Genomic DNA, 18,008 nt, shown 5'->3' with positions numbered 1-18,008 from the left:
CTCAGTAACCAGAGGGATGCCATCAAAACCTAAGCCAGGCCATAGCACCCTGGGCTTGGAACCCTCCCAGAACCTTCCCCACTCAGAGTAAAAGCCAAGTCCTTACCAGGCCCCTATGATCCCCTACCATCTCTCTGCCTTCCTCTGCTGCTCTGCTTTCCAGCCCCACAGCTCATGCTTTTCCTCAACAATGCTGGGCACCTTCCTGCTTTGGGGCTCTGCTCGGGTTGGTTCCTCTGCTGGGAAAGCTCTTCCCCCAGTAGATTAACTCCCTCAAATGCCATTTTTTCAACAAGGGCTACTCTGATCAAACTATTTAAAACTGTGACTGATCCTCCAACCCACAGAACCCTGGTTTTCCCTTCCGCTGCTTGCCTTTCTTTTTCCATTGCTCCCATGACTTTCTAACATTTTATATGCTGTATTTATCATATTTATTACCTATGATCTATCTCCCTCCACCTGAATGAAATCTCCACCAGGGCAAGGATCTTTGTTTTATTTACTGATTTAACCCAAGTGCTTTAGTTTGGAGCTTGGCACATACTTGGTGTTCAACATATATTTGCAAATGAGTAATCTTAAATTGATTTTTAATTAAAAGCTCTTCTCTCATTTCAAAAATAACTGCATCTTGAAGATGTTTTGGTTAATGCATCTATTAGTAAGGAAGCAACTGGGAATGAAAGAAAGGTCTTTTTTTTTCTTCCTTTTTAAAGAGTCTATATCGGAGCCTGACCATTCCTAAAGCTCTCCTCTCCCACCATCACCATCCTCTGAGACCAGAGAAGAATTTATCTGAGGCTCACACTCCTTTTCCTGAGTTTCTGCATCATGGGTCTAAGTTTGGGTCTCTTCTCAACTTGGGGGTGCTCTTCCAGACTTGATCCCTTCATGGGCTTTTCCTTCCTTAACTCTGTATCCCCCACTGACCCAAATGCCTTTAAAAATGTTAACACCTCTGAGATGAATCACTTCCTGTGCCTTTGTCAGCTGACGCTTCTACTTTTCGATTAACATATGTCAGGGATGATCTGACATTGAGTTGAAGGCTCAATGGAACAGATTATCCCTAAGGGGAACAAGGAGGGTTAAACAGACTGGATGGGAGATAGAAAAATGGTAATGGCCAACTGGTCTTATTTCACAACTCTGCCTTGGGCTGGTTCTGGCCAGGTCATTCAAAGTCTACTTAGATGCTCAACCAGTTGCCAAACATGTAGTAAATATTTGGCAGGTATCAATCCCGGTTCTGGAGAAGGAAAGGGCAACCCACTCCAGTGTTCTTGCCTGGAGAATCCCAGGTATGGCGGAGCCTGGTGGGCTGCCATCTATGGGGTCGCACAGAGTCGGACACAACTGAAATGACTTAGCAGCTTAGCAATCCCGGTTCAGTGGTACCCAGGGGAGCCCTTGGAGCCATCTGAGAGCCCAGGAACCAGATTTTTATTATCACAAACACTCTACGCCTTCTACCCCAAGGGCCCTGGAATGAGATGTCTTAGGGCTGGTGACCCTGAAAAAGCAGGAAGAGTTCCGTTCTTGCCCTTGGAAGTTTCTCTCTGTTCCCTCCTACCTGGCACTTCTTCTCCCACAGCCTCTGCAGCGTCATGCTCTCCACACTGCAGGCTGAGCACAACTTGCTTCCAAAGGCCTCCTGGATCCGGAGAATCAGGCGTTTGTGATGGGCCTCATCCATGGCGTAGAAGTGGTTGAAATCCAGGAAGACAATCTCTTGGGGGTGCTGTGTGAGGAATGAATTGATCTCCATCAGTCCATCCCAGACCTTGATGCCAAAAAGCCCGTGAATGAAGTAGATTTCCTGGTCGGCGTCCCCTGGCTTGGAAGACACACGCAGGTCAAAGTAACGGATCCCGGCATCCAGCTGTTCTCGGAATGTCAGGTTCTGAGTCACAGACCATTTCTTCATGACCTTCTTCACGAAGGAGATCCTGGCAAGGCGTTTGATCGCTGGGGTTTGGTCAGGCCCCACTGGGGACTTTTCATCTACCCAGTAGCTGAATGAATCATGGGAGCCTACACAAAGCAACAAAGGGGAGGTGAGCAGTTGAGACTGAGCTCGGACAGATAATCCGAAAAGATAAGAATTAAAAAAGAAGTACACACACACAGAATACTGTGAACAAATAGTTGCAAAAATTTTCAAGCTTGCAAGGGATGAAATAAACACAAATAAAGTTAATGTAGTCTTATTAGCAGCTTGTTCATAGCTCAGTTGGTAAAGAATCTGCCTGCAATGTGGGAGATCACGGTTTGATCCCTGGGTTGGGAAGATCCCCTGGAGAAGGGAAAGGCTACCCACTCCAGTATTCTGGCCTGGAGAATTCCATGGACTGTATAGAGTCCACAGGGTAGCAAAGAGTCGGACACGACTGAGCAACTTCTACTTTTCACTTTTCAGCCAGGAGTAAAATGATAATTTCATACATTGCTGGTATAAGGTAAATTAATAAATACCTTTTTGGAAAGTTACTTAGAAAAATGTTTGAGAAGAGCTTTAAAATATTCACACCATTTAATCTAGTAATTTCATTTCAGAAAATTCATTTTCAATAGGAAATCTATTCTGAAGAACTAAACTAATGTTTGGAAAAATAAAGATTTCTTCTGAAGAATATTCCTAATAGAGACAAACTAGAGTTTGCTTAAGCGTACCTCATAGAAGAATGTTTAATGGTGGCACATTATTCAATGCTTTATTCAAGCAGGCATGAAAGAAAAGATAAGACAACTCTGTGTCTATCTCAGTAATGCTGGGACAGGCATTTAAATTCTAAGAAAGGCAGAATTATTTTTTAAACTGCCTTCTTACAATTTTGTATATACTATTTTCATATTGTAAAAATAAGTCAGTGGGAATGATTTCTTAACAGATCATAAAAACATTCTGAAGAGCCTTGGTTAGTTATATGCCCCTTTTTCTGAAATCATCTCTTAATAAGCCAATTATTAAATGATCAAATGCATGTTGTATTTCTCTTCCTTAAAGAAGGTAAGGATCCTCCTAGACACTGAGATGATCTTACTGTTATAAAGTCTAAATGACCATGAGAGACACTTTTCTAACTACAGTGAGAAAATATTTCAGTAGTAACTTAAGTAAAAATTATCTTTAACAAATATCTTCCATTTTGTCATCAGTTTCTATCTGGTGTCAACCATTTTTATTTGGTTGGCTTGGTGAGTGGCTCTGACCCCAGGGGTCTCCTCACAGGGTGCTGCACTTTGCAAACAAAATCTAAGAGGAAAGTGTTGTGTTCTGCCAATCTTGTCCTTAATCACTACGACTCACACCAGAATCAAAATTCTTATATTCATATAGAATACTCTTGACTGTCACCAGTTATACTTTTCAGTAAGTTTCAGAGTAGATATTTCATACATAATGTAGGATTTTATACAACTCTACTGTTTTATGTTTTATTATTTCCATTTTCTTGAAAATAAATCATTCTGGGAATGGTTTTTACTGTTTCATCTTTTTAGAAATAAACCCAAAAAACAACAAAAAAAATGTGACAAGCAATGCTTTATTGTTATGTAGTCTCTAGAACATGAAGGGTATTCAGTAACTATTAAGAAAAAGCATAGTTATCAATCCTCAGGCAAAGTGAATTTTGTGAGCAAGGAAATTACTAGCATGTTTCAGGTAAAAAATGGCTGTTACTAATAGAAATGTGGAGCGAGTCCCTCTGGAGTTCCCACACTGGTTGTCTCTGCTAATGAGACTCACTGGAAACTTGCCGAATGCTCTGCTTCCCTGGGCTGCAGCAGAAATAGGAGCTCTTTATACCTCTTCACTGAGAGATTTATTATGAATACATTATGTATAGATGGAGGACAACCAGTTCTCTCTTCTTTTTAGATTTTATCAGCAGCCCAGCTGTTTGGGATTGAGTGTGTAATATAGTATGAGTTATGTATTGTACTTAATTCTTCCCTGGGTATCAGGGAATAGCCATTATCCAAGCATGGAGAAAAGCAAATCCCTGCTGATATTCTCTGGCTGGTGCTGAGCCCAGTTTCATGCCCAGAGGGAGATGTGCTAACAACCTCCGGGGTTTTCTCCGTGTCTGAGGACTATGCAGCAGTGTGACAGCCGTGGGGCCCCAGGGACCATTTCTGAATACATGGGGACACACTGGGCACCAGCGCATCCTGCAGAAGAGGAAGGGCATGCACATCTCCTGGGAACTCGGAGTCTCTCTGCAACCTTTTGCTCCCTTTTCTATTCTAGCTGCCTAGCATTGCCCACTGCCATCCCCTGGACAGGAAGGAACAGGACAAGGGAGCAGGTTGTTCGCTGACTGTTTGATAGCATTTGTCCTTCCGAGGCCTCCAGCAGTCAAAGCCAACACTCACCTGTTAACCACTGTCAATATTTTTGCCTTTCTACCTAATTTTTTCCCAGGAGGTTGTTGAGTTCACTCACATAGAGTGAGAACAATAACATCCAGACACTTGAGTGCACTTAACTCTCTCTTTTTTGAAAATCCAGGTAAAAATACCCCACACTTCACACAGAATATTTACAAGGTTACATCATGCAAAGAGTACTTACAAAAGGAAAATCTTAATATGTTCCACCCCAGATTTATTATCCAAGTTTCCTCTTCTCCCTATTCCTTGAAAGAAGACATTTTACTCTTTAGACTGTCTTGGGGCTTCCCTGGTCATCCAGGGAATTAACTTAACTGGTAGTTAAGAATCCAACTGCCAATGCAGGGGATACGAGTTCCATACCTAGTTCAGGCAGACGCCACATGTCTCAGGGCAACTACTGAGCCTGCTCATCCTGAGCCTGTGCTCCACAAGAGAAGCCACTGCAGTGAGAAGCCGAGCAGCACGACTAGAGCGTGGCCCCTGCTTGCTGTAACCAGAGAAAGCCTGAGCAGCGACAAAGACCCAGCACAGCCAAAAAAAAAAAAAATGTTTCAAGACTGTCTTTAGGACTGTTTCTCTCCCTCTGCCCTGGGATATATGGATTAAATTCACACATTCCCCCCAGAGAAGTGACACCCCCCCCCGCCCCGCAGCCACTGGCACCCCTACCTCATCGCCTTGTTCTTGAAGACAACTGCTGTGTGGACTTGGTCAGGATCATGGCTCCATGAGTCCTGGCTTGTTTTGTGACAAGGTTAGGAAATAGTTTAGAACTTCATTCTGTTGCCATTTCTGTCACAGGAAGGGTTTTGCTGCTACCACCTGAAAGTACCTGTGCATCTTCACTCATCCTCTCCAGGGCATTTTGTTTTTTTTAAATCTCTGACTACAATAGATTTAAGTGGTCTTCTTTATCTTAAGAACAAAACAAATCACTTTCCATGTCTCACCCCTTCAAGTGACTGTCCTCTTTTTTCCTAGCTGTTGAATTCTTGAAACAGAGGCCAGTGCTGTGACCTTTGTCTCCCTGATCAACTCTCCTTCCAGTTGGAAGCGACCTCCTACCCTTGTGTTGCTACCCTTCATCCTTATATCCTTGGAACTGATAACTCCAAATGGCTTTATTCTTCCTGGCCTCTGTGAGGCCCTGCTAAATCAGCTGTTTTCTAGAACCTTCTTACATTTTTGTATATAGTATTGGGCTTCCCTTGTGGCTCTCAGCTGGTAGAGAATCTGCCTGCAATACGGGAAACCTGGGTTTGCTCCCTGGGTTGGTAAGATCCCCTGGAGAAGGGAAAGGCTACCTGCTCCAGTATTCTGGCCGGGAGAATTCCATGGACTGTACAGTCCATGGGGTTGCAAAGAGCCGGACACGACTGAGTGTCTTTCACTTTAACTTTCCATTCCCTTGTGATGCACGATGCACACCTTCAGGAGTGCCTGTCCTTCTCTGACTGCTCTTCTTTGGCCTCCTTTGCTGGCTCTTCTCCCTCCTGCTTGTCTCCCAGTTTAAAGTTTCCAGGCGTTTTTATTCCTTCCTTTTCCCACCCTCAGTGATTTCATCTACTTTCCAAGTTTCTAATCACAGCACCATTATGCAGATGACACCAAAAGTTTCATTTCTAGCACAGACTCTTCTAAAGTTCCAAATTTATGTGTCCAGCTTCTGCTGTGGTCTTTGGCTTCACCTGCCTTGCAGGTGTAGGCACAACAAATGACAGATTCTCCATGTGCTCCATAAAGCCAGCCACTCATGTGGCCCCTCTGATCCCCACAGAATGCCTCTGCTAAATCGGTCAATAGTTCACTCAGTTACTCAGACTTGAAACTTTGGATTCTAATTAAATTCTTCCCTCTTCCTCACCCCCTGCAACCAACCAGTTACCCAATCTTAGTATCTGACTTCTAAAAAAGACATCAAACATGTCTCTTCCTTTAACCTTCACCTGCCACCCACCTCACTACCTGTCTTATAAGCAGGATCAACAGAGCCTTGACTTATCCTTTGAGTCCAGCCTAATTTGTTCAAATTTAAAAGTCGATCATCTCAAGATAATAGTGCTGATTACATCATTTCCCTGTTACCCACAGATCAGGTTCAAACTCTGGTCACTGGTGTTTAGGGCTCTCCTCAACAAAGTTCCAATGCATTATTCCGGCCTCATATCTCACCAGGCCCTTCCTCTGACTCTATGCACTTACTTTGCTGATAGCTTTCATAAAGTATTCTCTCATCCCAATTCTGTCCACCAGTGTTTAAAATGCATATCAGGTAAGCTGCTTACCCTATACAGTTTCTTCATCTGTAAAATGGGCATGATCATATCGATTGTCACAAAAATTGTTGTGAATGTTGGACTGCATGCAAAGTGCCTGGAACAATGCTGATACACAGCAAGTGCTGAACTATTGTTACTGTTATTATTAGTCATGCTCTGTTACTTGGAAACTAGAGGGAAAAAGGGGTGATCAACTGAATTCCTTATCTTAAATACTTAGGGTCTGGAAGATTTTCTTTCCTGCACCTGAGGCAATGTTCCTCTCCACCTTGTTGGCTGATGTGGAGATAACAGCTTAGCCTCTACCTTGTTGACAGTAGCTGTCACTCGCCCTCTGGGTCACTGCCTAAGCTCTGTCATTGCCCACTTTTAAAATCTCAAAACACAATATCCTACTTTCTGATCACAACTTACTTTTTTTCTTCCTCATTGTGACTTGACTTCTATTTCCTCTAAGCTGAGAGCCCAGAGTAGGCTCTATATTGTCCTTTGGCTAGCTACAACCAAATTGTTACTTGCCACTTTTATCTGGAGAATTATTAATTATAACCATCTGAAAGCTGCAAGGATCACTGTGAAGGCACGTTGTCTATCTATACATACCAATCATAGGCACAGCCCCCAAATGCACATGGAAATAGTAACATGATATTTTCTAACAAACTTTTTGTCTAACAACAAACATTTCACTTCTCTAATATTTATCATTTATACAGTAGACTAAATAAGGTTTTAGAAAATAATAGTCATTAAATACTGGATAACTATCTTTAAACTTCTCTGCGAAGGGAATTTTTGTCATCCTAAGAATATTCCAACAGAGCAGGAAATAAGAACAAACAGGCCTTTCCCTAATGTTCTACACTCCATGGATTGATATCATCCCTAATTTTAGCCCTACACAGGTGAAGGCATTTTCCTCCAATTTTTGGAAACATTTTTCTGTAAGCTTTTCATTTCCAGTTACTACTCTTGTCCCTTCCTGTTTCCTTATACAATAAAAAGGCATTAAAATGTTTCTACTTCCTCTCTTTATGTATACAAAACCCTGAATAATGTATGTGAAAGCACTCTGTAATCTAAAGTAGTGATTCTCAACCTTGAATGCACATCAGAATCCCTTAGGGGAGCTTTTAGGAAACACAAGTGCCCAAGATCCCAGTCAAGACCTATAAAGTCAAAAAATCTCTCTGGGGTGGGAGTTGAGAAGGAAAAATATGAAAAGCTCCCCTGGTGATTCTGTCTACCCAGGCTTGGCACCCCTGCTTATAAATGTAGGATTATCCTTTGCCAACAAGCTCTCGGACTTCTTGGGATCAGTTTCTCTGGTTGGTCTTCCAGTACTTTCAAATCTTCAGATGATAATCTGGTGGACTGCCTTTCCCATGTCTGAGGAGCAGCTCTCTTCACCAACCTTTTTGTTCTAGGAATGCCTCCAGCCCTTTGACCAGTTAAAAAATCACAGCTTGTTTGCAAGAAAAGAAAAATATTGGGGCACCTTACTTCTTTATCATGACTTCTAGTAAGTCATTATATAAGGATATTTAAGTTTAATTAGGGCATTTTATATGTGTACTGGGTTACTGAATCCAGAATAAAATTACTGAAGCAGCAAAATCACAAGGAAAAAGATATTTGAACAAGAAAAGGTTAGCAGGACATTTATCCTATGTTAGGTATTTCCTCCTACACTGCATTGGGGTTTCTAGGTGGTAACTAAGTGATAAAGAACCCACCTGCCAATGCAGGAGACAAGAGACACAGGTTTGATCCCTGGGTCGGGAAGATCCCCTAGAGGAGGGCATGGCAACCCACTCCAGTATTCTTGCCTGGAGAATCCCATGGACGGAGGAGCCTGGCGGGCTGTAGCCCATATGGTCTCAGAGTTGACATGACTCAAGCGACTTAGGGACTAGGTAGGAGAAAACGAGCTGCTATGTCAGGACAGGGGACAGTCAGTTTGCTCTTTATCTGGAACACCAACTGCTGCTTGACTCTTTCTAAGGGGTGTTATTTGGAAATTGGGAGATCTCAAGTGAACACACAACAGTTTTTAGTTAAAGCACTTTCATTACCCATTTATGGCAAATTGGAATAGTAGCCATTTTTCTGAACTTAATTAAAAAGAGTGTAAAGCAAGCTTCTTGGGAAGCCGGTCTCTAAATAAAACAAACAATTCAAGTCACCACCATGAAATGATACATACCATCAACAACACAATGGCATTTTCAATTATGTAGTGACTCCACTTTAAAACAGAGAGGGAAGGATGAAACAAGAGTTAAGTGCAGAATAAGGGGAGGAGGATGAAATGGTTGGCCGGCATCACTGACTCAGTGGATATGAGTTTGAGCAAACTCCAGGAGATAGTGAAAGACAGGGACACCTGGTGTGCTGCAGTCCATGGGGTTGCAAAGAGTCCAACATAACTTGGCAACTGAACAATGAGGAATAGAGAAAATCTTCTTTAACATACCTCTGGGTGGCATCTGGGGAGGTGGGGATGATGACCCAGGTCAAAGAACACATGATCTCATATATTCAAGAAAATTTCTTCTCACCTACCTTAGGTACTACCCTGCCCTCGAGGGGCCCTTTAACCTTGAAGCTCATGAGCCCCTTCCAGGTCTGCTTACTGAAGGCCACTCACTCACCCAGTGTTTACTCAAATCACACAACGTATTGGTGCCTCTAGGCTACATGTTCCCAGTGGGGGTGACACTGCCCCAAGGAAGCAAAAATTGGTTTTGGGGGGATGAAAAACCCTTCTTTTTATGGGTATAGCATAAAGAGAATACCCAAACAGATGTACCGTGCAGTGTATCTGTGGAATTAAAATGTCATTGTTTGGGGGGTGGGGGCGCTGGGCAGGAATAGAAATGGCCCAAAGTTCTTGTTAGCATGGTTATAAAGAAAACCAGGCTGAAAAACAGCACTCCAGACAGAACTCCCTAGTAGTCACATGGAAGGCTGACTTGTCTGGGCTGGATCTCCGACCCCGAACCTATTTTATCCTTAAGTGGCATGTCTGCTATGCCACCAGTGATTGTTTCCCACAGGGCACCATTCAAAAGGTGAGCTGGAAGTGGACGGTCCTCTTCCCATTCCCTGCCCCAGAGCACTGATGGGTTAGGAACCAACTCAATTCTCTCTTTCCTAGTTATCTTTTAAATATTCCCACCAGGCATCTCCCAAGTCATTTCTCCACCTACACAGCCCTGAAGGACCCAGTTGTAGTGTACAAAATACAGGTTTAAGAAGAAGAGATTTACCAACGGTGAGTCCTGAGACCTCACTTGATGAATCACTATAGCTCTGGATAGGCTACATGAAAAGTTCCCCCAGTGATAAAGAGCCTAGGGTCTGGTGCCAGGCTGCCTAGATTCATGACTATGGCTCCACTGCTTACTAGCTATGGCACTGAAATGCTGTACCTTGTTTCTCACTTGTCAAGTGGGCACAACAGCACCAATATCAGTGGTTTGTGGTGAGTGCCAAGTGATTACGTCAGGTAAGCATTCAGAAGAATCCTTGGCCAACAGAATGAGTTCCAACATATTATTATTATTATTTCATTATTAAGGAATTTATGTTATCTTCTACTTGAAAGACATGACCTGAGAAACAAATAATTCTAGTTTTTAAATAATGTTGTGAAATCTCATTAAATATTCATATTCAGGGATCTGCCGTGGGAGTTAACTAATAAAAATGAAGTTTTCAGTTTAAGGGATTTATTTTAGGTTACATCCAGAATTAACATCAGAAGAAATAAATTCAAATCACAGTATTATACAGGCTAAGTATAAATTGGCACTAAAAGTTAATTATAAACAATCTCTAGTTTGTGCCTATGTCAATAACAAGAATAAATAAATTCAGTGACTACACAACTTGAAAATATAAGAGAAAGTTTCAAGGTTCCTCTTGAACTTTTTATTTTTAATATCATAGAACTAAACATCCTCATTTCTATAGAAAACAAACAAACAAACACAAAAAAACCAAGTCCAGGGACTTCCCTGGTGGTCCAGTGGTTAAGAATCTGCCTTGTAATACAGAGGACATGGGTACAGTCCCTGGTTGGGGAACTAGGAATCCACATGCCATAGGCCAACTAAGCCTGTGCGCAACAGTGAAAAGATGCTGTGAGCCGCAGCTAGGACCCAATGCAGCAAATAAACAAATACTATTAAAAACTCAATCTATTGCTTAAAGCCTGTTTGCCAGCAGATTTTTGGAAAAGCTATAAATCATAACTGGAAACGGAAAAACCAGTAACACTTTCCCAATCCATCAGAAAAAAACAAAAAAACCCTATCAGTTCTAATTGTTTGTTTTAGTCAGTAAGTCGTGTCAGATTCTTTTGTGACCCCGTGGACTGCAGTGCATCAGGCTCCTCAGTCCACGGGCTGTCCCAGGCAAGAATACCGGAGTGGGTAGCCATTTCCTTCTTCAGGGGATCTTCCTGATCCATGGATCAAAACTGCGTTTCCTGCATTGCAGGTGGATTCTCTGAGCCACCTGGAAAGCTCATCAGTTCTAATAAATATCACAAAAACACTCAAACACTTACATAAAGAATAAATAATCTTTCTATAATAGAAAGCATTTAGAACACCAAACACCAGTTTTTCTGAAGTTTTCTTCAGAAGCTTTTTCCTGAATTTTCTTACATATTGAAAATATTAGTGCATAGTCCTTAGGGACGTGACCATGGCCACTTTGTGCAGTTCGCTTTTCTCAGCATGTTTTATCACTTCGTTTTTTTTCTTTGCACGTACAGGCTTTTCAGGCCTTTTGGGTTCACCGATTTTATTCACAGGCTTTTGGCTTTCTTAGAAGACATTTCCACTTGGTAATGCGGCAAGCTGAGAGCACGAATGCGCAGCTGAGCCTATTGAAAGAGCAGCTGGGCCCTGGATGTGACACGTTCTCCATCTCCTGGCCTGGATGCACCTGCAACTTGAATGTTTTGCTCTGCCACACGTGTGAATTCACTATGAGATTTTTTCATTCAGGTAGTGAATTCCAGGTAAAATACATCTTATATAAGTTGTTATGGCAAACATTTAGATAGCAAAACCTCATAGTAGGGATATCTACAGAGGTTTGGAACTAAGGTCTCTCAGTGTCAAAAGTATTTATGTGCATGTCTCTGTGTATATATTGACACTAAAACGGCCCACCTGAAATAAAACCCAGAAGAAACTTTTATTCAGGAGGAAAAAAAAACATGCTTCATTTACTTGGAAACATATAAAGGAGTTGAGAGAAATCCACTATTTCATAGAAATATTTTTACTAATATCAATAAAGAGCTTCTAATAGACATGATCATCATTCTGCAAATTTTCTTTTAAAGACAATTACTATTCTGAGCTTATTTTTTAAAAGAGCCATCAAAACTCCCAATTTTTATCAGGACTTCATCATACTATTAATATGTCTGTCAAAATAAAATTGATTTTGCCCATTGCAAGCCTGGTCTTAAAGCATATAATGAATCGACATGATTTTTCTGTTAAGTATCGTCAGAGTGGCCAATTAGGGCTTGCATATTTTCATCTCAGTTTGAACTTTTGTTTGATTTGTAATTTCACATGCTTTCACTGATTATTAGTTTACACCCTGTCAACAAATTGCAAATTTGCCCAGTTTGCAAGAAAACAGGTGCAGCCATTTTGACAGTTACCCAGTGGACCTGAAATGGTACTGAATGTCAAGTTTATTTTTCTAAATTAATGTAAAATACATACCAAAAATTATTCCAGGAAAATGAATAATATCTTAGCTGCAAAGACTCTTCCTCATCTAAAAAATACAGCAAGAGGATATTAAAGGTGCCCAAACACAAAAGACCAAAAATCTTGCTTGCACTGTATCTGAACGAAGCTAGATCATTCAGATAAGCAGCAGGAGTCTGGGTGGGAATAAAAACTCAACTAGATCCAGTGATGACCAGTGCAAACAGCAGAGAAGAGAGCAGTAGCCAGGCTTTATAAAGAAAGAAAAGATAAGTGTTCAAGCCAAAGAAAACAAGCAATGTTCTCCCATCTCTTAAGGAGGAAAAGAAAAGAGAACAGATCTCAAATGGAGTTGTGATCAGAAAATGAGAGGCCTGGCTGAACAACACCTCTTCCTGATACAGTCCATCCATCATGGAGAGTTCTGGGAGACAATCTGGTGATGTTTTAATTCATTTCAAAGGGCCAATTTTTTTCTGAGAAAATAAGAAGATTGTATGCCTTGATTTACATAGAGATCAGAAGATTCTATTTTCATATAATTTCTAAGAATTTTTCAACAGTATTTCTTTGAAAATGTGCGAAAAATGAGCTTTGGGTGCTCAAATACACTATTTCACTAAAAGTGTTCGCATTTTAAATAACCTGTGCTTTTTAAGAAATTAAAATTTTTTTTTCCCAAAGTACTAAGACTAAGATAATAAAAAACATTCCCACTTAGGATCATTTGATCAAGAGCTCTAGATATTCTTCTAAGGTTTGGAGAGACCACTGCTTAATTTTACAAATGACTAGGAACATATATCTCAAGTTCTGTATTGAGCTTATCAGCAAGGTCAAGTTTCCAAAGAATAGCCACTTGGAAACTGCTCACTTCCTCAGTGCCAGGGTCCACTCTCAGACTCACACAGTGACAAAGAACACAGAGGGACCCCTCTCTGGCCCTTCAGGGAGCCGTGGTACAGCCAGACTCCAGATGGAGCACTACTTGGCTCTCACTTCTGGAGAAGGCTATCACTAGCTCATCTTCCTCCCGGGCATCTTCCTGCCTCCTGACCACCATTATGGGCTTGCTGGGAGAGCTGTGTTGAGGGGCATGGTATCAGAGCAGTGGCTGAAGTGACCTGGCAACAAGGGATGTGAAAGAATCGCTGGGATAATCTCTACAAATTTGATGCCAGTTGATGTAGGTTTTCACCAGAGACTCCTTACAAAATGGGCAAGATGTTTAAAAAAAGGGAGAAAGAGAGAGCGTGTGCTGTCTTTAAAGCACATAGTAAACTCTTTATTTTGAATATGAACATGTGACAAGAGAAAAAAAAGTCATTTTCAGTTCATGTTATCCTCTAAGCAGAGCAGTCCTGATAACTGTGGTATCTTTTGTTTGTGAGGCACAAATAAAAGATTCATCTTTGGTATTAATGGCTTTTGACATACTTGCAGCAGTACTAAGCAGCGGGTGGGGGTGTGCAAATCTGGAGACAGAAGCTTGGAAGGGCCTAAACTGTTCTGCAGAGGAAAGGGAGGGGGACTGAGAGATCAGAAAGGAAGGGGAGAGAAACAGGGAACCCTAGGGCAGCAGGGCTGAGGAGAGGCCTGGCAGAGGGCAGACCTCGTGGGGAGTTTCCAAAGACGTGGTCTATAGCTAAATCACAAATTCTGTTGTTGCTGTTGCTGTGTAGTCTCTCAGTCGTGTCCAGCTCTTTTGTGACCCCATGGACAGTAGCCCACCAGCTTCCTCGGTCCATGGGATTTTCCAGGCAAGAATACTGGAGTGGGTTGCCATTTCTTTCTCCAGAGAATCTTTCTTACCCAGGGCCAAAACCCCGCTCTCCTGCACTGGTAGGTGGATTCTTTACCACTGAGCCACCAGGAAGGCCTAAATCACGAATACATATTTTCAATGACAATGTGAGAGGTGCCATGATATTAACTAGTCAGGAGCAAACACCTGTCTGGGTCCTCAGCTTTCCAGGCCCAGTCACACCGGGGTTCCTCTTCCCCCAAACCATCCCTCCTTGCCTCCTCCCTCCCTCCCGGTGCTGGGCCCAACAGGCAGAACTCCCTGGGGAGTGGGGAGGGGGTCATTAAAACCGAGGGAGGCTTCCCTCAGGTTGAGATGGGCTTCCTCCATGAAAAATCTTTTTTCATGGTATGCTGGAGTTGAAACAGGACCACAGGGGCTAGTATGTAAGCATCAGTAAGCAGGATATATAGATGTTCAAGGGCATTCTGAGGAGAAAAACGATGTATAAAAGAACAAAGGCATAAGGTAGAAAATGAGATGAGCATCAGGAACTGAGAGCTTCACAAATGTTATCACAGTAACTACAGCAGCTGGAAAACTGCTGCTGAGTATTGTTGAGTTAATCCACACAAAGAGGAGACTTCCAAGTTATGAGCCAGGGAACACCTCATCATTGGCTGACTAATGATTTATGCCCACAAAGCGAGCTCAGCAAGAGCAGCGCACTGCACTGCATGGAGAGCAGCGGGGACCACAGCGCTCTGTAGTTGCAGGGCTGCCGCGTGGGCATCCGCACCTAGCAGGCAGAAGCAGTGCCAGAGGCTCCACCTCTATGGCCATGAAGGAACCCGAGGATGAACTTTCCATCAATAATAAATACCTTGGCCTCACGTGCTGTTTTTGTCTCACGTGAAGTAACAGATTCCCCAAAAGGATGAGCGACCCCAGGGACAAGGTGACAAAACTGATCAACCTCTTTATCTGCTCTTGCGGTGCGACAATCCACATACACTTCCCAGCGATTGTGGTATCTAGGATAAGTATGTGGATGGCAGAGTCCAGTCCAGTCTTCCCTCCCCCGCCCGGGTCAGGTGAAAACAAAGAGAGAGGCACGGGTGAGCGGTTTCTCTCGCCCTGACCTGCTTCCCACTTAGCTTCTGGACAGTCTCTCTCAACTCTCCAATGCTAGTGAAAGAGAAACACTGACAGAATCCCAGACTCCTCACTTCCATTGACATTTAAAGGTCAAGTCTCCCTGTATTGTACATAATGATATCTCCCGCCCACGTGTGAAAAGGATGGCTGTGAGGATTACTGGAAGGAGGAGGGAAACTTTGAAAGTTCATTGGGGCAAAAGGACTTGATTTAATGCCATTTTTGCAGGAACACTTAAGCTGAGAGAGCTTGTTTCATAAGTAAGGAGTTAAGGGAAATGAAAACCAAAGAATGAATTCATCCAGCTATTGTTTTTCACCTCTGTTCTTTACTGATTTTAATATGGCTACCCTCTCAATAAATAAAGACTCCTAAAAGAACTGGACCAAGGCCCTAAATAAGATCTGGTTTTCAAACATTTTCTTTTAGAGCATTCTTTGACTGCTGGGTGCTTAGTGCTGAAGAACAGGTGTTACCTCTACAAGAGAGTCCATCTGTGGTAAAGCCATTGGGCCTAGCTCCATTTTAACTTTACCATCTAAAGGAAAATTTTATTTTGGAAGAATCACATATTTAGTATGTAAGATAAGGTATGTGTTAGTCCCTCAGTAGTATCCAACTCTTTGCGACACTATGGACTGTAGCCTACCAGGCTCCTCTGTCCATGGGACTTGCCAGGCAAGAATACTGGAATGGCTTGCTATTTCCTCCTCCAGGGATCTTCCCAACCCAGGGGATTGAATTCAGGTCTCCTGCATTGCAGGCAGATTCTTTGTCTGCATACTAAATGTACTAAATATGTACTAAATACATTTAGTATACATTTCTTTACAAATGTACTCCCTCTGACCCTCCGGGCACATGGAAACCTTTTTTTCCAAGAGCTAAAAACATCACAAGGACATTCTGTTCACTCTCTGGTGTTTGCACTTCAGTTCCTTCATTATGAACTTGCTGGTGATTGATCCCTTGTGAGGGCTCACATTTGAAAATGACTAACAATTTCAATTTATTGTTTATTGTGTACCAAATGTCAGAGATCTCATCTGGTCTCTGCCGGTCCTGCAGGGCAGGGATTATCTGCATTTTACCAATGAGAGGACTGAGGTTCAGACTGGTTAAGCAGCTCGTTCAAGGTTACCAAGATTGCCAGTGGCTGCCTGGAACAGAAACCTAGGTCTGTCAGACCTGAATCCATACAAAACCATTCTAGGGATGATGTTATTGTTTCCATATCTTTACTGATGAAGTAGATCAAATGCATTGTGCATTTACTTCTGATAACATGGTGATCACAGGATTTGTTTCCAGAGGTACATGTCTGACACTCACCCCAATGCAGTAAAATTTGTGGAGAGATTAAAGTGATTTTTAAATTTTGTAAAGACATGAAAAGTTTCTGTGTAGCAACACCAGAGGGCACTCTAACCCTCTTAGATTTGAGAACACAGCTTTTTTTTTTTTTTTTCTTTGCGGGTAACACACCTCTGAGCCTTGAATCCCAGTGCGGGTTTTGCTCTGATTACCTGTATGAACTTGTTTAGATTCAGACTGAAGTTCAACTTCTCCCTTTGCAGAATTAGGAAGGTGAGTGAAATGAGCTTTAGGATCTCTTCTGTCTAAAGAATCGAAGGATCCTAACTCATTAACAATTAATTAAAAGGAATTTATGACCCTATTTTAACAAGGATTATTAAGCACTGCAAAGAAGTAAGATATGTTCCTTTCATACTTGATATACTTGAACTGGGCTTCCCAGGTGGCGTTAGTGGTAAAGAACCTACCTGCCAATGCAGGAGACATAAGAGACTCTGGTTGGGTCCCTGGGTTGGGAAGATCCTCTGAAGGAGGGCATGGCAACCCACTCCAGTATTCTTGCCTGGAGAATCCCATGGACAGAAGAGCCTGCTGCAAAGAGTCGGATACTAAAGGGTCTTAGCACGCACACTTAAACTGAAAATGGCCTTATTGATTTATCTATTTGCAAAAAGCAAATCATTCCCAAGCCTGGCAGTGGTATTTATTTTTGGCTCATCTTAGACTTGCTGGAGAAATTCTCTCCCCTCTCACCAGCTCAGGTTGGCAGGGACAGATCTGCACTATGCAGCTGAATACATGGGCCAGTAGTTTGCTTCTTGTCTAGCATTCAGGTGACAGTTCCCTTTACTTCAGATCAACTGGCATTTGATTGCTTTGTAGGACGTTTCTATGGAATTTATTGTGGGGGCTTTGAGAAAAACACCTTCCTAACTACCTAGCGTGGGCTGAAATTTTTCACAGGGCAGGGTTATTTTAAGATTCATTGGACAAATTGCTGAATGGCTGAGATCCAGGGATGCTCTTCAGCTAGATCCCCTCAAAACAAGAGGATTTTTCTCTTTCCTGTAAATGACAGACTAAGTCAGGAACTCTGCAGGGGAAAAGCAAAAAGGAGTGGGGAAATCCAACAAGAAGAGGTCTAAGTTACAAGAAATGATGGGTTTAAAGGAAGTTTGTACATTGCACATGGCAGGGAAAGTGAAGGAAAATACACCCACCCAGGGAGACAAGTGTTCTGACAAGCACACACCTGCTGAAAGCCTCTGCTGACCTTTCCGCTGAGAGGCAGAAAGATGTTTTCTCTGCTGGGGCTTGCTGGGTTATCACTACACAGTCCCCTTCAACCACTGGATGCTT

General features: G+C 42.3%; 1 protein-coding gene across 2 annotated transcripts in view; it reads right to left on the bottom strand.

Moving 5' to 3' along the window:
• PLCXD2 (phosphatidylinositol specific phospholipase C X domain containing 2) overlaps window positions 1-18,008 on the bottom strand; it is a 56,788-nt gene that overhangs the window by 20,011 nt on the left and 18,769 nt on the right. For both annotated transcript variants that reach the window (XR_003506584.1, XM_027516520.1), the window contains exon 2: window positions 1,577-2,037. Coding sequence is in view for 1 of the 2 variants with exons in the window: in XM_027516520.1 (XP_027372321.1) it covers window positions 1,577-2,037 (461 nt within the window). In the remaining variant the exon portion in view is untranslated. The remainder of the gene's footprint in view (window positions 1-1,576; window positions 2,038-18,008) is intronic.

This window comes from Bos indicus x Bos taurus, chromosome 1 (assembly GCF_003369695.1).
Source record: "Bos indicus x Bos taurus breed Angus x Brahman F1 hybrid chromosome 1, Bos_hybrid_MaternalHap_v2.0, whole genome shotgun sequence".
In the NCBI taxonomy this organism is placed as follows: Eukaryota; Metazoa; Chordata; class Mammalia; order Artiodactyla; family Bovidae; genus Bos; species Bos indicus x Bos taurus.
This window is presented reverse-complemented; position numbering and strand designations above follow the sequence as displayed.